The 15,950-nt window shown below is 50.3% G+C and overlaps 1 protein-coding gene across 2 annotated transcripts in view; it reads left to right on the forward strand.

Annotated features, from left to right (window-relative positions):
• ZNF423 (zinc finger protein 423) overlaps positions 1 to 15,950 on the forward strand; it is a 325,192-nt gene that overhangs the window by 106,115 nt on the left and 203,127 nt on the right. Inside the window, exon 3 of one of the 2 annotated variants that reach the window (XM_077751410.1) lies at positions 2,822 to 3,022. In XM_077751410.1, coding sequence (XP_077607536.1) covers positions 2,926 to 3,022 — 97 coding nt within the window. In that variant the 5' untranslated portion in view covers positions 2,822 to 2,925. Of the gene's footprint in view, positions 1 to 2,821; positions 3,023 to 15,950 lie in introns of those variants that run through there. The other variant, XM_077751409.1, reaches the window with a different exon arrangement.

Below are 15,950 nucleotides of genomic sequence, written 5' to 3' on the forward strand. Positions count from 1 at the left end.
AAAAAAAAAAGGGTAACAAGGGGATAATTTAAATATGTCTATTAAATTGTGTGTTAAGTAAAGTAGCACAAGTGTGGTGCTGAATGTAACTTATTATCTGGAGAGTTGGTGTCGTAGATAAAGCTCAAGTGATGGTTCTCCCCCCCGCCCCCTTAAGAACATTTTTTTTTTAAAAGGAAAGCGACCGTAAACTAGGAATTTCAGAGACGAGCACTTGACTGTTTAACTGTGGTCGTGTGATGACTTATAATATTGAAGGCTCCAAATGATATTTCTCATTTCTTTGCTTTCTATTTCTTGTCCCTACCGCAGCAGCCGATCAGATTTCCAGAGATAAATATGGTCCCTGGCTTTTAATGGGATTTCTGTATTGCCAGGAGTTGGCGTGTTCTGATAATAAAAGAACCTAAAAATTGTACATCCCTTAATTGGTAAGAAGAGAGATGTTTTGATGGGCCACAAATGGAAACATTGATTTTTACTGCCTCCGAGCAGTTGTGAGCAGCGTGTCGTGCTACGTTCCCTGCCACGGAAGGCGGCAGCTGGCTCTCCGATGAGCTGATTTGTGTTCGCAGGTTCTTGATGTCGGGTGCTTTTGGAAGTGCGAGTTTTGTGCAGATGGGAGAGATAGAGCCCTTATAACATTATCTGCTTCTAAATTGAAATATTTATAGGACTGTGGCTTCCACCTTGAATCGAATGCATTCTTTGCTTCGTTTCTCTTTCTGACTTTGGCGACTAGTCCTCGGGGGTTTAAAGGATGTGCACTGAAGGGTTTCTCTGTAACTGCAATGTTACATGCCACACGCACGTGTGCACCCATGCAGGCACGCGCGCATCTTTGCGTGTGCGTGTGTGTTTGCATCAATGTCTTTACACATAACAGAGATTCCTCTCTTTAATTCAGATCAGTGCTAGTTTCTGGATGGGTGGATTGTTTTCCAGGACAGACCCGGGAAGGGATAACACATGCCTTGATTTTCCAGATCGAGTCTCTGTACTTGAATGAGGAAGTTTAATCCACTGACATTTATTGGGATTGCTGGTGTATTCTGTGTGTTACATTTACCATGCTGTTTTTGCACTTTGATTTACAAGTTCTCGATGTACCCTATTAATATCTCAGATTGAGGCCGTCCTCCGTTTCCCCTGGCTGTGCAAGGAAGTGCACGAGACAGGAGTTAGGACGTCTGTGAGTTAAACGACTGTAGGGTGCTAGGGATATTGCGTCCCGCTGGCTGGCGGCCCGGTGCCTTACCTATGACATGGGGATAACAAGGCTGTCCCTGTCTGTGGGACCACACGATTGCTTGAGCCCCCTTTTAGCTCTAGGAAGGGCGAGACTGTGAAATGGGGCTATGCATATTGAGTTAGGGGTTTGAAAAACTGAGTGACTACAGGAAATGAAAGCGTCATTATCATGATCATCAACTCACTTTTTTGTACAATTTAGCCTCTTGCATAGTACTAAGGGCAGAACAGGTAATTTATTTTATTAAACAAATTTTTTTTTAAATTTTTTTTTAATGTCTTATTTATTTCTAGGAGAGAGAGAGAGAGACAGCACGAGCAGGGGAGGGTCAGAGAGAGAGGGAGTCACAGACTGAAACAGGCTCCAGGCTCCGAGCTGGCAGTCAGCACAGAGCCCGACGCGGGGCTCGAACCCACGAACCGCGAGATCATGACCTAAGCGAAAGTCGGACGCTTAACCGACTAAGCCACCCAGGCGCCCCTATTAAACAAATTTTTAAAAAATGTTTTATTATTTATTTCTGAGAGAGAGAGAGAGGCAGCATGAGCAGGGGAGGGTCAGAGAGAGAGGGAGTCACAGACTGAAACAGGCTCCAGGCTCCGAGCTGGCAGTCAGCACAGAGCCCGACGCGGGGCTCGAACCCACGAACCGTGAGATCATGACCTGAGCCGAAGTTGGATGCTTAACCAACTGAGCCATCTGGGCGCCCCCAGGCAATTTATTTTAAAGAAATTCGTCGAGGGGTGCCCAGGTGTCTCAGTCAGTTGAACGTTCGACTTCGGCTCTGGTCACCTTTTCACTGTTTGCAGGTTTGAGCCCGTCATCGGGCTCTCTGCTGTCAGCATGGAGCCTGCTTTGGATCCTCTGTTCCTCTTTTCTTCTGCCCCTTCCCTGCTTGTGTGCACACACGTTCTCTCCCTCTCTCCAAAAATAAATAAACATTAAAAAAAAAAATTGGTCAGACGATTCCAAAGCTGGCTCTCACTGCCTAAGCCTCTCCCCGGGGCACGAGTCAGGGCTCAGATACATGTTAGCTCGTGATTTGACTGTCTGTGGTCTCCCAAACAGATGTGGTCCCTTGATTCCAGAATCAGGACCTCTTTGCAAAGAACTGAGCCACTCTCAGCACATTGGGGGACATCCTGTGTGGAAGGTGAACTTGGCCAAGGGATCTCCCTCACTTTCAATTGCAAGGCTTTGAGAGGGGCGGTGGGAGCAGCTTATGGAGGCTCTGGAGAAGCGTGTAAGAGAATTGGGTTTTCGGGAGACAAAACGCTAAGGCATTTTCACCTCTGCGACGGGTCACGGCCCCCAGCATCCTAGCACAGAGGGAAGATGGCAGGAAATCCCCCTAGAAGATCTGCACCGAGAATTAAAGAATCTAGTTGAGAATTATGGCTCCACATGCTGCAAAACCCCCCATATATTAATATACTGAGAGGTGTCAAGAATAATGAACCCGGGGAGGTCGAGTAATTAAATGTATCTTAATAAACGCTGGGCGATCCTTTGAAAACCCTTTCCCAAGACCCTGTCGGCTGACATGGACTGTATTCTTCCTGTTGGCAGGAGGCCTGGAAGGGGAGCCGGAGTGTGATCGGAAAGCCAGCCGCGCGCTGGAAGACAGGACCAGCGTGACAAGTCAAGAGGAGAGAAATGAGGACGATGAAGACATGGAGGATGAGTCAATTTACACCTGCGATCACTGTCAGCAGGACTTCGAGTGTCTGGCAGACCTGACGGACCACCGGGCCCATCGCTGTCCTGGAGGTAATGCTAAATAGCCCCGGCATTCTGACAGGTGGTTATACGGATAATTGGACATAGCAACAGCTTGAAGCCTCAAGTGAGATTAAAGAATTAATAATGTAATTTTACAGTTAATGTCATTTTATTGTGGTGCCCTGGGTACCCTGTATCTGCCTTTTAAATAAAATTAAAAATAAAAGCAACAGCTTTCTGGCAGGCAGGAATTTGGTGGAGACGCCCTGTCTCTGCAAATTGCAGTCTATAGAATGTGGGCCACGAGTGGGTGGGGCCTGCACCCTGGATTTCTGGAAGGCCTTTCGGAAACCCAGCAATTAAGAGGTTGTTAGTGGAAAGTTAAGTAGCTTAAGTGTGGAAAGCTGCGTGAAGGAGTGCGTTCCGAGGCAGGGCTTGTGTGGGCCGGGGAGAATTTCAAAGGCCAACGGGCAGAATGTCTGCATGGGCAGAAAGGCACCTGGTTCCATCTCTTTGCTTGGCCTCTTGCTTCTCTGAGGAGGATGGGGGTGGCTGGGATCTGTTCTTCCAAACCTGCAGTTGGCCAAGACCGTGGCCCTGGTTCCTGGTCGTGGCAGCCTCAGAGAAGGTGGCCAAGGCCAGGGTTTTGCAGGAGCAATTTAAGACCTCATGAGTAATGTATGTCTGTGTGTCTGGGTCACGTAGGGTGGATGGAGTGGGAGAATGGGGGCATGTGTATTGCGTGGGGTTGTGGCAGCCATGCTCCAGGGGTAGGGGACTGACACATTTCCAGGCCCAGAGTGAGGAGCCCAGAGGGAGGAGTCCAGGGCACCTGTGTTCCTTACACAGCTATCCCTGGCATCTCTCCACCGTGGCTGTTGATGAAACACTTTGGATGCTGGTTTATGGGGGAAAGGAGCTAAAAATCTCAGACCAGTATTCCAAAGGGGGGCCTGTCAGGGAAATTGGCTGGTAGGAAGTACGTTGGGACTCAAAATTCTTGCTTCCTCTACTTTTCATGCCTTCTTAGAAATTTGAAAACCAAGTGTTTGGGGAGCTATGACTTTCCCTCTAGTGACGCCTGTACCTGCACATCCCTGATTAGACTAAGTCCCTGTTCTCAACCTCTGGAGGGAAGATACCAAAAACAGTGGACCCAAGAGGACTCTTATAGTTCTGGACATTTTGGGGCTAAGCAATCCAAAAGACAGTTGTTTAGAACTTGTGGTATTTTAACCACAGACAGAGGTGATGGCCAACTTAGAAGCTTAGAATCAGAACTGGAAGGGATGTATGGGATTGGCTTTTCAGTGCCATCATTTCCTGAGGGAGAATACTGAGGCACTGAGAGGGAAAGGTGACTGACCGAGGTCACCTAGTGATTTGGTGGCTGAGCCATGACCTCTCAAGGACCCTGGGCTGTGTACTCTCATCCTTGAGAAAATAATAGATGCCTGTGTATCTCTTGATTTAGCCGAGAACCGAGGTGGAGTCTTACCTATACGAGGATGAAATATTGTCACTGACTTTGAAAACAATCAATCAATTGATCTTCCAATGAAAAGTGATTGTCTTTATTTGCTAAGTGTAAAAGAGCACCTGGGTCTTGGTTAGTATTGACGTGTGGCCCCTGAGGCGCCCTGTGGACCCCTGTGGAATGCTGCTTCTCGTGGTCTCTATGGCCATTGCAGTGAGGACCCATCCCCTCACTATGCCATTCTTCAGAACCAAGGAGACAGTCTTGTCTCTGTCCATACCTTCGAGAATGGTGGTGTTTCTAGGAGGAAAAGGACAAATGTGAGGCTTTAAGGCTGTATATTGGGGAGTCTGTGCTGGAAATAGTAGATAATTGTGCTTGTCCTGGGCAGGATTCTTTTCCCAATGGTGGTCTCTTTTCTCCATAGCCTCAGACGGCCTGACAACATGGTGGCTCTGTCTACGGGGTGCTCAGCCATCCTTATTGATGCTACAGAGAGCCACTGATAACTCCTGCCTGCTTCCTAACGGGACCCCGCTAATGACCTCCATGGGGACGTGGGAGCCGGGAATATCCCCAAGCCCTGGAGCATTGGAAGGGAGTCAGAAATTCCTTAAAAGAGTATGGGAAACGACCTTGCCTAATAGCATCCCTGAGAAATTCATTACCGCCCGGTAAAGGTATGACCCAGTCTGGGAGAGTCTCCCTGATGTGGAAGAAATATGTGAGGAGCAATTTCCCCCCAGGTCTTAGGTTCTGAGGATTACCCAGTGACAGGATAAATCATTGGGAATTGTGGGCATATTTTTCAAGGCAGGTCCCTCTCTAGGCTGCCTGCACACTCTCTGATCTGCAGTCGTTTCCCGCTGCATCCCCAGAGAGGTTTCTGGAACAATTGGGGTGGGTACTGGGGCCTGTCCGACTGAGAGGGCCTCTGATACCCGCTCCAGCCAGAGCTGTCCACGTTAAATAGTCTTTATACATCGGACTTTAGCAGAAGATGTGTGAAAATTGGCTTCTGCTTTAAAAGCTTGAACTGGCCCCAGGTCCTCCAGTCGCTGTACCAGGGAGGACGCAGGTGGGCCGAGTGGCCGCTCTGTCACCCTGGAGGGAAAGGTGGACCCTCAACAGACTCATAAAGACCATTTCAGAGATGGCCACGCTCTGCCGAGGCCGGGCAGGCCCTGGGTGGGCCCTGGGCGCTCAGCTGGTGTTGCTGAGGGAACAAACGAGTCCCGTTTGGAGGGAAGGTGGGGCCCTCTCTGCTTTTGCGAATTAGGGGCCTAAGGGCAGTGCCCCCTGTCAGTCCTGCTGTCCTCTCCTCCTGGAATCGGAATTAGGCCTTGGGTGTGAAGAACCCGTGTCCCTACTCATGCTCTGCAAGAGGGAACGTGGAGACACCAAGCAGGTGTGTCCGGTGGGGTGGAGTAGGCTGTGTCGGGGCGGGGGGGCGGTTTGAATGTGCTTCTTCTTGAAAACCGCTTTAGCAGGGTGGCCTCTTGGCTCTTTCTGTGTCTTTCTATGGCCGTGGGGCTGGGGCAGTGCCTTGTTCCGTCAGAATCTGGGAGCGTGGCTGAGGTTTGGAGATTTTTGAGGGGAAGTTCACCACAGAAGGTGGGGGGCCTCTCGCCAGCATGGCCTTGGTGGCATTCATGGGGAGGGCAGGCCCCTGGGACTCTGCACCGAGGAACCCTCACTTGCTAAGATCCTGGAGCTTGAGAGGGTACCCTCTCCCTTGTTCCTTAGCAGGAGAGGCTCTGCTGGGACCAGGAGAGGCCGTTGAAGCATGAACTTCAAGAACCCAGACCTCGGGGCATCTGGGTGGCTCTGTCGGCTACACGTCTGACTCTTGGTTCCAGCTCGGGTCATGATCTCACGGTTTGTGAGCTGAGCCCCCATCGGGCTCTGCAGTGACAGTGCGGAGCCTGCTTGGGATTCTCTTTGCCCCTCCTTCTCTCACTCTCTCTCTCTCTCAAAATAAATAAACTAAAAAAAATTTTTTTAATTAAAAAAAAAAAAAAAAAAAAAAAAAAAAAAAAAAAAAAAAAGAACCCAGACCTCTTTCTCTCCATCTTTCTGCTTCACTGTCTCTCATTTGTGTCCAAAGCATCAAACACAGCATCCTTATGACACACAGTGAGTTCAGCAAGGAGCCATCCGTTCTGCTGATGCTTACTCCGCAGTACTGATTCCTCCTTGCTCCCCACCAGACCCTGCCCACAGGGTGACACACGTTTATGGGCTTGGCATCGGGGGCACTTGCCATTTTGTATTCTGCATTGGTTACCAAACATTTTCTGAGTGGAGTCCCATGACGGGATGTGATCTTCTCCATTATCCCTTTTTTTGGGGGTGAGGGGTAGGGGAATCCCTCTTTTTTTAATACAGCAGCACTCAAGCAGATATAACTTGGGTTGCCGGTTCTGTGTCTATATACTACAAAAATATTACATTTAGACCAGTCTGTCAGGAGACTAGGGTTCCTACAACAGAGTTCACAGAGGCTGACTTGATGCCTGTGATGGGCTTTCCTGTTCCTCATGGAGCATCATTTGTAGGCGGCAGACCAGGAAATGTCCAGAGCATTTGGTGGCTGTCTGCACTGATGATAGAAAGTCTCCATTACTTCAGGCCCTACTAACTTGAATGATGTCAGAACAGGGAGTGAGCCGAAGTTTACGTTGACCCAGTTTGTGAAGTGTTGGCCAAGCACGTTTGGACCCTATAAACGGTTGCAGGCGGGTGTTTTTCATCATCTTCTAGAAGCCCAGAGGACTTCAATTGCTTTAGAAAGTATCTCTGGGAACTTCCTGGGGCACTATGGAAGCAGGTACGAGAGGTTTGATTTACCCAGGGGCTGATTCCAATTTTTTATGTGCTCATTGAAGCAGGTCAGCTGCGGACCTTCAGTCTGGATTCAGGTGGAATGTTTTACGGCTCTCTGGTACAAATACTACCTTTTAAGGATACTCTGTGATTTAGACTGACTGTGGCTTTGGCCCAAATTAATGAGGCTGACTGCCTGAGGACATTTGGGTGCTGGATCTGTGCTGTGGTAATGTTTGAGATCCGACTTTCATAGGGATGCTCTTCCTTGTGACGGGACTGGGCTGTCGGCCGGGATGTGCACTGGGCCAGTCCTGGAATGTGGCAGGTCCCCGGGGCCGGGGCATGCGACGGCTTCTGGAGATCTCTACTGTCTTTGCTAAAAGCACCATTGGTGGCGTTTGGGTTTTCATGGTAGGTAGGGAGAGGCAGATGGAGTCCCTTTAGAAGGACGGAGGCTTCCAATCCCAGGCCTGCCCGGGCACTTTAATCTTTTTTTTTTTTTAATTTATTTTTTTATTTCTAGGAGAGCGAGAGACAGCGTGAGCAGGGGAGGGTCAGAGAGAGAGGGAGTCACAGACTGAAACAGGCTCCAGGCTCTGAGCTGGCAGTCAGCACAGAGCCCGACGCGGGGCTCGAACCCACGAACCGCGAGATCATGACCGAAGCGAAAGTCAGGCGCTTAACCGACTAAGCCACCCAGGCGCCCCCTGCCCCGGCACTTTAGAAATTGCCTTCAGGACCAGGTTGGAGCTGAGCATTGGTGTCTTGGCTACAGGCACCATTTCCTGGTCTGTGACTCAGACCATGCTCCTCACTGGGCACAGAGGGGCATGCCTGAAACACATGGGGTCCCCACTGCCCCCCAGGGCTCCACGTGTGGGCTGCAGCCTCCCTGACTGCTCTCCCTGCAGCCCCAACCCTCACACAGTGCACAATGCAGATCAGATTCAGTAGTTATTCGGCCATAGTTTATTTTTTTAATCAATTAATTTATTTTTGAGGGTGGAGGGGCAGAGAGAGAGAGGGAGAGAGAGAATCCCCAGCAGGCTCTGCGCAGAGCCCGATGCGTGAGATCATGACCTGAGCCAAACTCAACAGCCAGAAGCTAAACCGACTGAGCCACCAAGGTGCCCCACTGTAATAGCTTTTAATGTGTTTACTGCTGGTCTACCCCACTATTTTTGAGCTTCATGAGGATAAGACCCATGTCCTAGCCCAGTGCCTTGCACCCAGTAGTGCTTAATATGTGCTTGTTCGATCAAGGAATGATTCCACGTAGTCCTCATAACCGTCCCAGCAGGGAGATCCCATTTTTTATTTATTTTTTTACCATGCATTCCCACTTTACACATTGGGCAGCTGAGGCTCAGAGAGTTACAGGTTCTTGCTGAAGGTTACAGAGCTTGATTTAAGATTCAAGGTCCAAACAGCTCATGCAGAGAACGTAGACTGGAGACAGCGAGTAATTTCCAACTAAGTATCAGACAGACATAGCTTTTTTGAATGCTCAACTGAAAAAAAAAAAGAAAGGATGGGGAGGGGTTTGTTCAAATAACAACAGCAAAAAATGTGCTCCCTGTGGGTTAATTTTGCTGCTCCCCCTTTGGCTGCCCCCACTTCCTGAGGACTGGGACCGAGGAGTGTTTCCCTCGCCCCTTCAGAAAGGCAGACACGCCTTTTCTGGCGAAGGTGAAATGCTGCTGTGTAAAAAGCCGGGTGGAAAGTTAATTACACCCTGGTTTGTTCAGCTGTGGCCAGAGTGACCTGTGGGCCCTAATTACAGGGCTGGGGCTGCGTGAAGGCTGGCACCTCTGCCAGCCTTGTTCCTGTCCGCCGGCTGGCGGGATCTTGCCTTTGTGTGCCGGCTCAGGCCCTCTCTCGCTTCGACAGCCTGGGTGGAGGCCCTCCCTGCCTTATTGCTCGGGGCGCCCCTCGTACTGGTTTCATTTGGGCAGAAGGGAGTGGGCAACGCGCTGCCAAGTGCACAGGTGCAGGGCGCGGGCGCCTTCTGCCCGTGGGGAGCGTGCACGGCGCCTTGGTGTCAGTCGGCGTCTCGCAGTGCAAAAGGCCTGGGGGCTTGAGCACAATTAATACCCCCACATCAAGAGCTTTCCTGCATGCAAACAGCATCCAGCTAGAAAACACAGAGGAAGGAAGGATCCTGCTCGCAGTAGGCACGGAATACATAAAGACCAGGGAACAAGCCCAAGAAGCAACATTCTTCTCCTGTTTGGAGAGGACACACAAACAAGCAAAATTAACATGGAGGGCCACAGAAGAGATTTCAATAAATGAAAAGGCAGACCTTGTTCTTGGGTGGAAAGAGTCAATATTGTACATATGTCAATTTCCCCTAGATGAACCCGTTAACTTTATGTTAGCCCATGAAGGTAACAATGGGATTTGGTTAGAAATGGACAAGCTAATTCTAACATTCATCAAGAAAAATAGGCATTCCTCTGAATGAGAGGAATGACGGGAAGGGCTGGTAACCAGATCGGATATATATATATTTTTAATTTTCTTATTCATTCATTCAGTTTTACAGTAGGCTTCATGCTCAACATGGAGCCCAGCATGGGGCTTCAACTCACGACCCTGAGATCAAGACCTGAGCTGAGATCAAGAGTCGGACCCTTAACCGACGGAGCCACCCAGGTGCCCCCCGAATCAGATTTTAAAACACATTCTGAAGCTATAGGAATCTAAGCGGTGCGGAACAGATGAGGGCATGGAAAGGGGAGTGGAATGGGACCTGAATACAACTGGAAACTGAGTGTATGAGAAAGGTGTCCTTGTGTGTCAGTGGAGCACAGAGAGATCACTCAGTAACCGGGACTGTGATGACGTGGTAGCTGTCCGAAGAAAGGAAATTGGATCTCTCTCCTCCTAATGCCAGAACAAATCCCAAATGGATCAGAAATCTAAACAGAAAAAGAAAACTTAAAAATACTAAAAGAAAACATAAGTGAGTTTTTAAAAAATATAAGAGTATCAGAGTGGGGAAACCTTTTCTAAATATAACCCTAAACCCAGAAGCCATAAAACAAAAGACAAATATTCAACCACATAAAAATAAAACATTTCTGCATTGCCAAAACCACAATAAATCAAACCAAAGACACATATCACAGGCAAAAGCTATTTTTTTCTTAATGCGTAAGGAGCTCCTACCAACACTAAGAAAATAACCAATAAATCAACAGGAAAGCAGGGCAAAGTCTGGGCTGCCTGAGGCCAGCACCTGCCAGATTGGTTGGACCACACTGGGCTTTAGATATTTGGAATACCTCCCATGTGCAAAGGACAGAAATGGAACCAGGAAAAGATATGCTAGTGGGTTCTTACACATTTAGGAAGAGTAAGAAGCTTCTTTGGAGTAGGGGAACTGTAAATTTAAACCGTAGGAAAACACTTACTATTTTTAACCGACCAGACTGGCAAAGACTAAACTGTTTACCAGCCCATCGTGCTCCTCTGTTCTCAGGGTGGCCTAGGCCTATGGCTAGAGGATGTAGTAGGTGCTCAATGAAAGTTTGCTTATTTTGTCCTCAAGGAGGCCACAGCCTCTGTGAGGTAAGAGCTGTCTGCAGTAAGGTACACAGTGTCAATGCCATGTGTCAAGGGCTGTGAGGTGTGAGAGAGCAAAAATAAAGGCTCTGCGAACCGTGCCTGGACATAGTAGGTCTTCAATTAATGAATAATCAGAAGGGGGAGCTAAAGAAGGAAGAGCTGGTTTCTTCATTGAATAACTATTTACTGAGCACATGCTCTGTGTAGGGACCCTTCTGGGTGCTGGGAGTATAGGAACTGTTTCTTTAAATAAAAGGTAACTCAGTGGAGAAGGTATTCACTTCACAAAAGCATTCTGTAACTTGTGAGGTGACATGCCCTAGGTGGCCTTTAAATAGCTGGCTTCCCCAGGGCCTTTAAAAAGATGCTTCCAGGGGGCCTGGGTGGCTCAGTCAGTTAAGTGTCTGACTTGGGCTCAGGGCATGATCTCATAGTTCATGGGTTCGAGCCCTGCATTGGGCTCTGTGTTGACAGCTCAGAGCCCGGAGCCTGCTTCGGATTCTGTGTCTCTCTCTTTCTCTCTGCCCCTCCCCCACTCATCCTCTCCCCCCCCCCCAAATAAATAAACACTAGAAAAAATACAAAGCTGCTTCCATGTACAGAGACGTCATAGCCCACACCTCTCTGGAAGATGCTGACTGTGCGCACTGTTCTGTTAGTGTGCTACCCTTTGGGAGGGGAGAGGATGGGCTGGGTGAGTAACCACCAGTCTGGGTCTGCCCGGCCGGCCCATGGTGATTGGAACCCTCCCTAAGCTGCCTGCTCCCTGCCCTCTGAGTTCCCCCTTCGAAGGTGCCTGGGAAGCCGGCTGTGTGGGACCGTGATTCTCTCTGGGCCCTGGCGGCTGATCCCTGGCTCCTGGAGGTCATACGGAGGGGAGTTGTTTTTCAGATGCTGGTGTTATTATTCACCTCCTGTGAAGCCTGTGGGTTTATAGGACGTGTCCCCCTTGACTTGATTACGTGGAGCGAGCGCTGCTGTCACATTTCGGGGCCTGCAGGTCTCTCCAAAAATTGGACACCAAACCTAACAGTCTGGAAGGCAGCGGCCACGGTGGGAAGAATCCACATCTCTCTTGGTTTCCACGGGAAAAGATGTGGCCGTGTGTGTGTTCTGAGGATTCCGGGGGCTCTCTCCAAAGTGGAGAGGATCTTTTCCTTCTTTCCCACCCAGCTAGCCTGACTGTCTTGATGGTTTTCGGAATCATTTGCCCAAAGGTGGGTTCTTCTGTGTGTAGAGGTGGGCGAGAATGGACTTCAGGTGTGGTACCTGACCCCAGGAGTGAGTCTGCTACAGACCCCGCCAGGGACAAGCCTTAGAGAGGAGACTCTGGAGGCCTTTGGGAGAGTGAAGGGGGCTGGCCTGGGACTGGTGCAGTCTGGATCCTGGTTTCCAGTCCTTTCCCGGCAGCAGCCAAACCTTCCACTGGCTTCCTGTTGTTAGGGCCAGGATGTACACCCAGCGGGACCTCAAGGTCCAGAGAGGAAAACACAGACCCCAAGCTGGACTTCAGGTTGGTTGCATGCGTATATCTGGGTCCAGCCTGCTGTGATCCATTACTGCTTGGAAGTTTCCAGAAGGCAGATGTCATGTCAGCAAGATGTAATACCATACCTACTTTAAGCCTGGGCCTGTGTGTGTGTGTGTGTGTGTGTGTGTGTGTGAGAGAGAGAGAGAGAGAGAGTTCCCATTAATAAGGAATGTATAATCTAGCTGGAAAGTGAAGTCGCCATGAGCCTCTGGATTGCCTGGCACATAGTAGGTCCTCAGTGAATGCTATCTCCCTACTTAGTTCCCACTAACAAGCAGAACAAAAGCAGAGTCATTGGCTCAAGGAACTGAGAAGTAAGGCTGGCAGCCAGCCAGTGTGTCTACAAACCCCGTCCCAGGTGTTCAGCCGCAGGGTGGCGCTTCCAGGCTTCTACCCTCTGAGGTAGAGATAGAGGAGCCTCTCTCCAATTGCCAGGACAGAAGTCCCAAGGTTGACGCCTAAAGGAGCAGCGGTGACCAAGGCTCGTTCCTGCAGGTGTCACTGAGGCGGGGGTGGAGACAGACGTGTGTTGTAGCTAGACTCAGGGTGATGGGAGTCGGGGCACCTCTGTATAGACCACTGGGACTGAGATCCGGGCATGGGCTCCCCGGATGGTACCAGGAAGCACGGATGTCTTCTGCAGGCAAATGTGGAAGAGTACAGTGGCGCCTTGGTGGCTCACTGGGATAAGCTAAGCGTCCGACTTCAGCTCAGATCATGATCTCATCGTTTGTGGGTTCGAGCCCCGCATCGGGCTCTGTGCTGTCAGCACAGAGTCTACTTTGGATCCTCTGTCCTCCCTCTCTCTCTGCCCCTCCCCTGCTCTCTCTTTCTCTCTCACACAAAAATAAACGTTAAAACAGATATGGAGAAGTATAATGTTGAATCCAATGCCAGATTGTTGGCTATCCATGGTCAAGTCCATTTACTTTGCTCTTGATAGGATGCAGCCATCTCATTTCTGAGTTTTAGGGGGACAGATTCCTCGATCACCTAGGGCAGCACCTTCTCACCTTATTCTCAACGTAGCTGGTGTGTAAAGCCAGTAAGTCCCGCACTTCCCTAGGAGGTAGTTGGTAATACCGGGGAGGCAGTGCGGAAACCAGGATGGACAGAGGACTCATGCTGGACCCACCAACCTCACGTCATTTGGACGGGACTTTTTCTGTGCTTCTTGGGGAGGAGTGACTTTGACCCTTGAATTAGAAACTTAATGGAAGTTGTGCTTCTACCTTAGGAGTCCCACAGAGACGCCCCCCCTCCCCCATCCTCTGCTGTCTGGTGGTTTGGGGGCAGAGTCCTGGGAAAGGAAAGTCACGCCCTGGGGGCATCCCTCAGCTGCTGGGCCTTCGGGACATTGTGTTCTGGCCTGGGGCCCAGGTGGAGAGAGGCTGGGTGGCCTTCAGGTTGGTCTGGCCCCGAGGCCTGAGTGGCTGAGGTGCCCAGATGGTATGGAGAAGCATCTGTGAAATCAGACTGCATGCCCGCTCCTGCGGAACCCAGGGTGACCAAAGTCACGCCATCCACTCTCAGCTTCAGGGAGAGGGAGGGGGTGCGGACAACGTCTTCCAAAATCCCAATAACAAGGTGTTTTTTTTTCTTTATTCTATAAGTATTTCAATAATAATGTAGACATGTAGAGCTCCCGAATCTCCGTGTCACTGAGAAAACCCAGGTTCGGTTACGTGGGGCTTTGGTCAGTCCCTTCCCGTCAAGGCTATAGTTTCATTAGTGCAGCTGCCCTTGTCCCTGCCTGCCATGTGTGTCACTGACGTTCAGGGTGCATGGGGACCAGGGGCCCTGTTGTTTCCTCCTGGAGGTGAGCCTGCGCATTCCTCATTCTGGTGGCCATAAAGACCTGAAAATTGTGTTTCCAAAGCCATCAATCTTGGTTTCCTCCAATTTGAGGTTTGAAAAGCTTTGAGAAATGCCGGTAGGTGAAGATCGGAATAGCCTCCAGCTGGATCCTGACCTGGTTCTGGGGTCAAAGGGGCAACTGGAAAGCATTGTTCTGCAGAAAGAGTCCTTTATTATAGCCAAAAGCTTTCCCTGGCCTATTCCTGGGTCTCTTACCTTGGCTACAACTCCCAGCACCTAAAAGAACAAAGCAAACTACTGGTCAAAAGAAAATGTGTTCCTTAGAACCACAGCATCCCCTGCATGCATGCATGCATGCATGCACGCATTCATTCATAGGATGACTTTTTAAATCACCTACTATGAGCTCAGAACTATTTTAGACACGGGACAGAGAGTCGTGAGTGAAACAGTCAACAGTTCCAGCCCTTCTGGAGCTGACCGTTCACAGCACCACGGCCCTCGCTGGCTTTGGCCATGGGGTTCTTAACCGGACCTGTAGGTAGTGATTTGGTGCTGAAGGACCATGTGGTTCCCTCTGCGGTGTAGCTGAGGGCCGGCCGAGACCCACGTGAGCAGTACGAGCCGGGGGAGAACGAGTCGCGGCTTCCCTGCCAAAATGGCTGTGTGCTCCGGGTCTGCGTCAGCAGAAGCAGGATGAGGGAGGCGCTCCCTCTGTTCTACATGTTACGGGAGAGACCCGGGCGGGACAGAGGTTCAGGGGAAGATGGAGAAGGGGAGGCCTCAAAGCCCTACTTGCAGGATTCTCAGTGGCTGGTGTCAGAAAATTAACCCTAATCTGTTTAAACCAAGTCGGGGAGTTTAGTGGCTCAGGTCAGTAGAAATTCTAGATGCAGTCAGCACTAGCTTCAGGTGCGGCTAACTCCAGGCACCCTGGCGAAGGCCTTGGGGCCCATGGTTTTCCTGCTCTCCTGGCTCTGATGAATATGGCTTTGGGCTCAGGCCAAATGAAGTGCTCCGAACGGCAGAGCCAGAGCTGTTCCCCGAGGAAAGCAGGGTGCTGCCGGCAGAAGAGAGGGGGGAATGGATGCTCTGAGGCAGCTTCGGCCCAAAGAAGGGAGGAGCTTAGGCCGTTTACCCAGAGTCCGGGGTAGGCGACATGACCTCAGATCCGCATGAGCTTGGCCAGGCCCACCCGCGCGGCTGGTGTCTGTCCCTGTATCCAGGGGTTGATATTTTTACTGTCACCTCTGAATAAAATGTATTCATGGAGGAGGAACTGTTGTGTAGCGGAAGGTCTGGTCAAAGCTGTGCCCCAAAGCAGTGGTGGAGCAAGGAGGGGATGCCCCAAGCAAGTGTCAGACCCTTAGTCCTGATACTCCCAGAGACAGAGCCAAGCCCGGTTCTAGAGGCTGCCAGGACCCATTCTGGCCCACATACAAGGACCAAATTCCTGGTGGCAAGAGACTTTACAAGCCCGGAGAGGACACGTGAGATGGCCGCAGGGGCAGGGTGGGGGTGGGGCTGGCACTGGGTGAGTTTTTAGGACTCTGAACCTTGGGATTCTGTGACTGGCACTAGCATCCTGAAAATGACACCCTAAACACGGAAAAATGAAAGACATCCCCAAACAAAATGAGAAATCAACCAAATTTATCTCCTGCTGGCTGGGGCGTGTGGTTCAAGGAGTGCAGCCGGCAGGGGACCAGGGCCTGGCCTCAGGGAGGGAGTGAGAAACTGCTGTGGTT

Source organism: Crocuta crocuta, unplaced genomic scaffold (assembly GCF_008692635.1).
Source record: "Crocuta crocuta isolate KB4526 unplaced genomic scaffold, BGI_CrCroc_1.0 scaffold124, whole genome shotgun sequence".
NCBI classification, from domain to species: domain Eukaryota; kingdom Metazoa; phylum Chordata; class Mammalia; order Carnivora; family Hyaenidae; genus Crocuta; species Crocuta crocuta.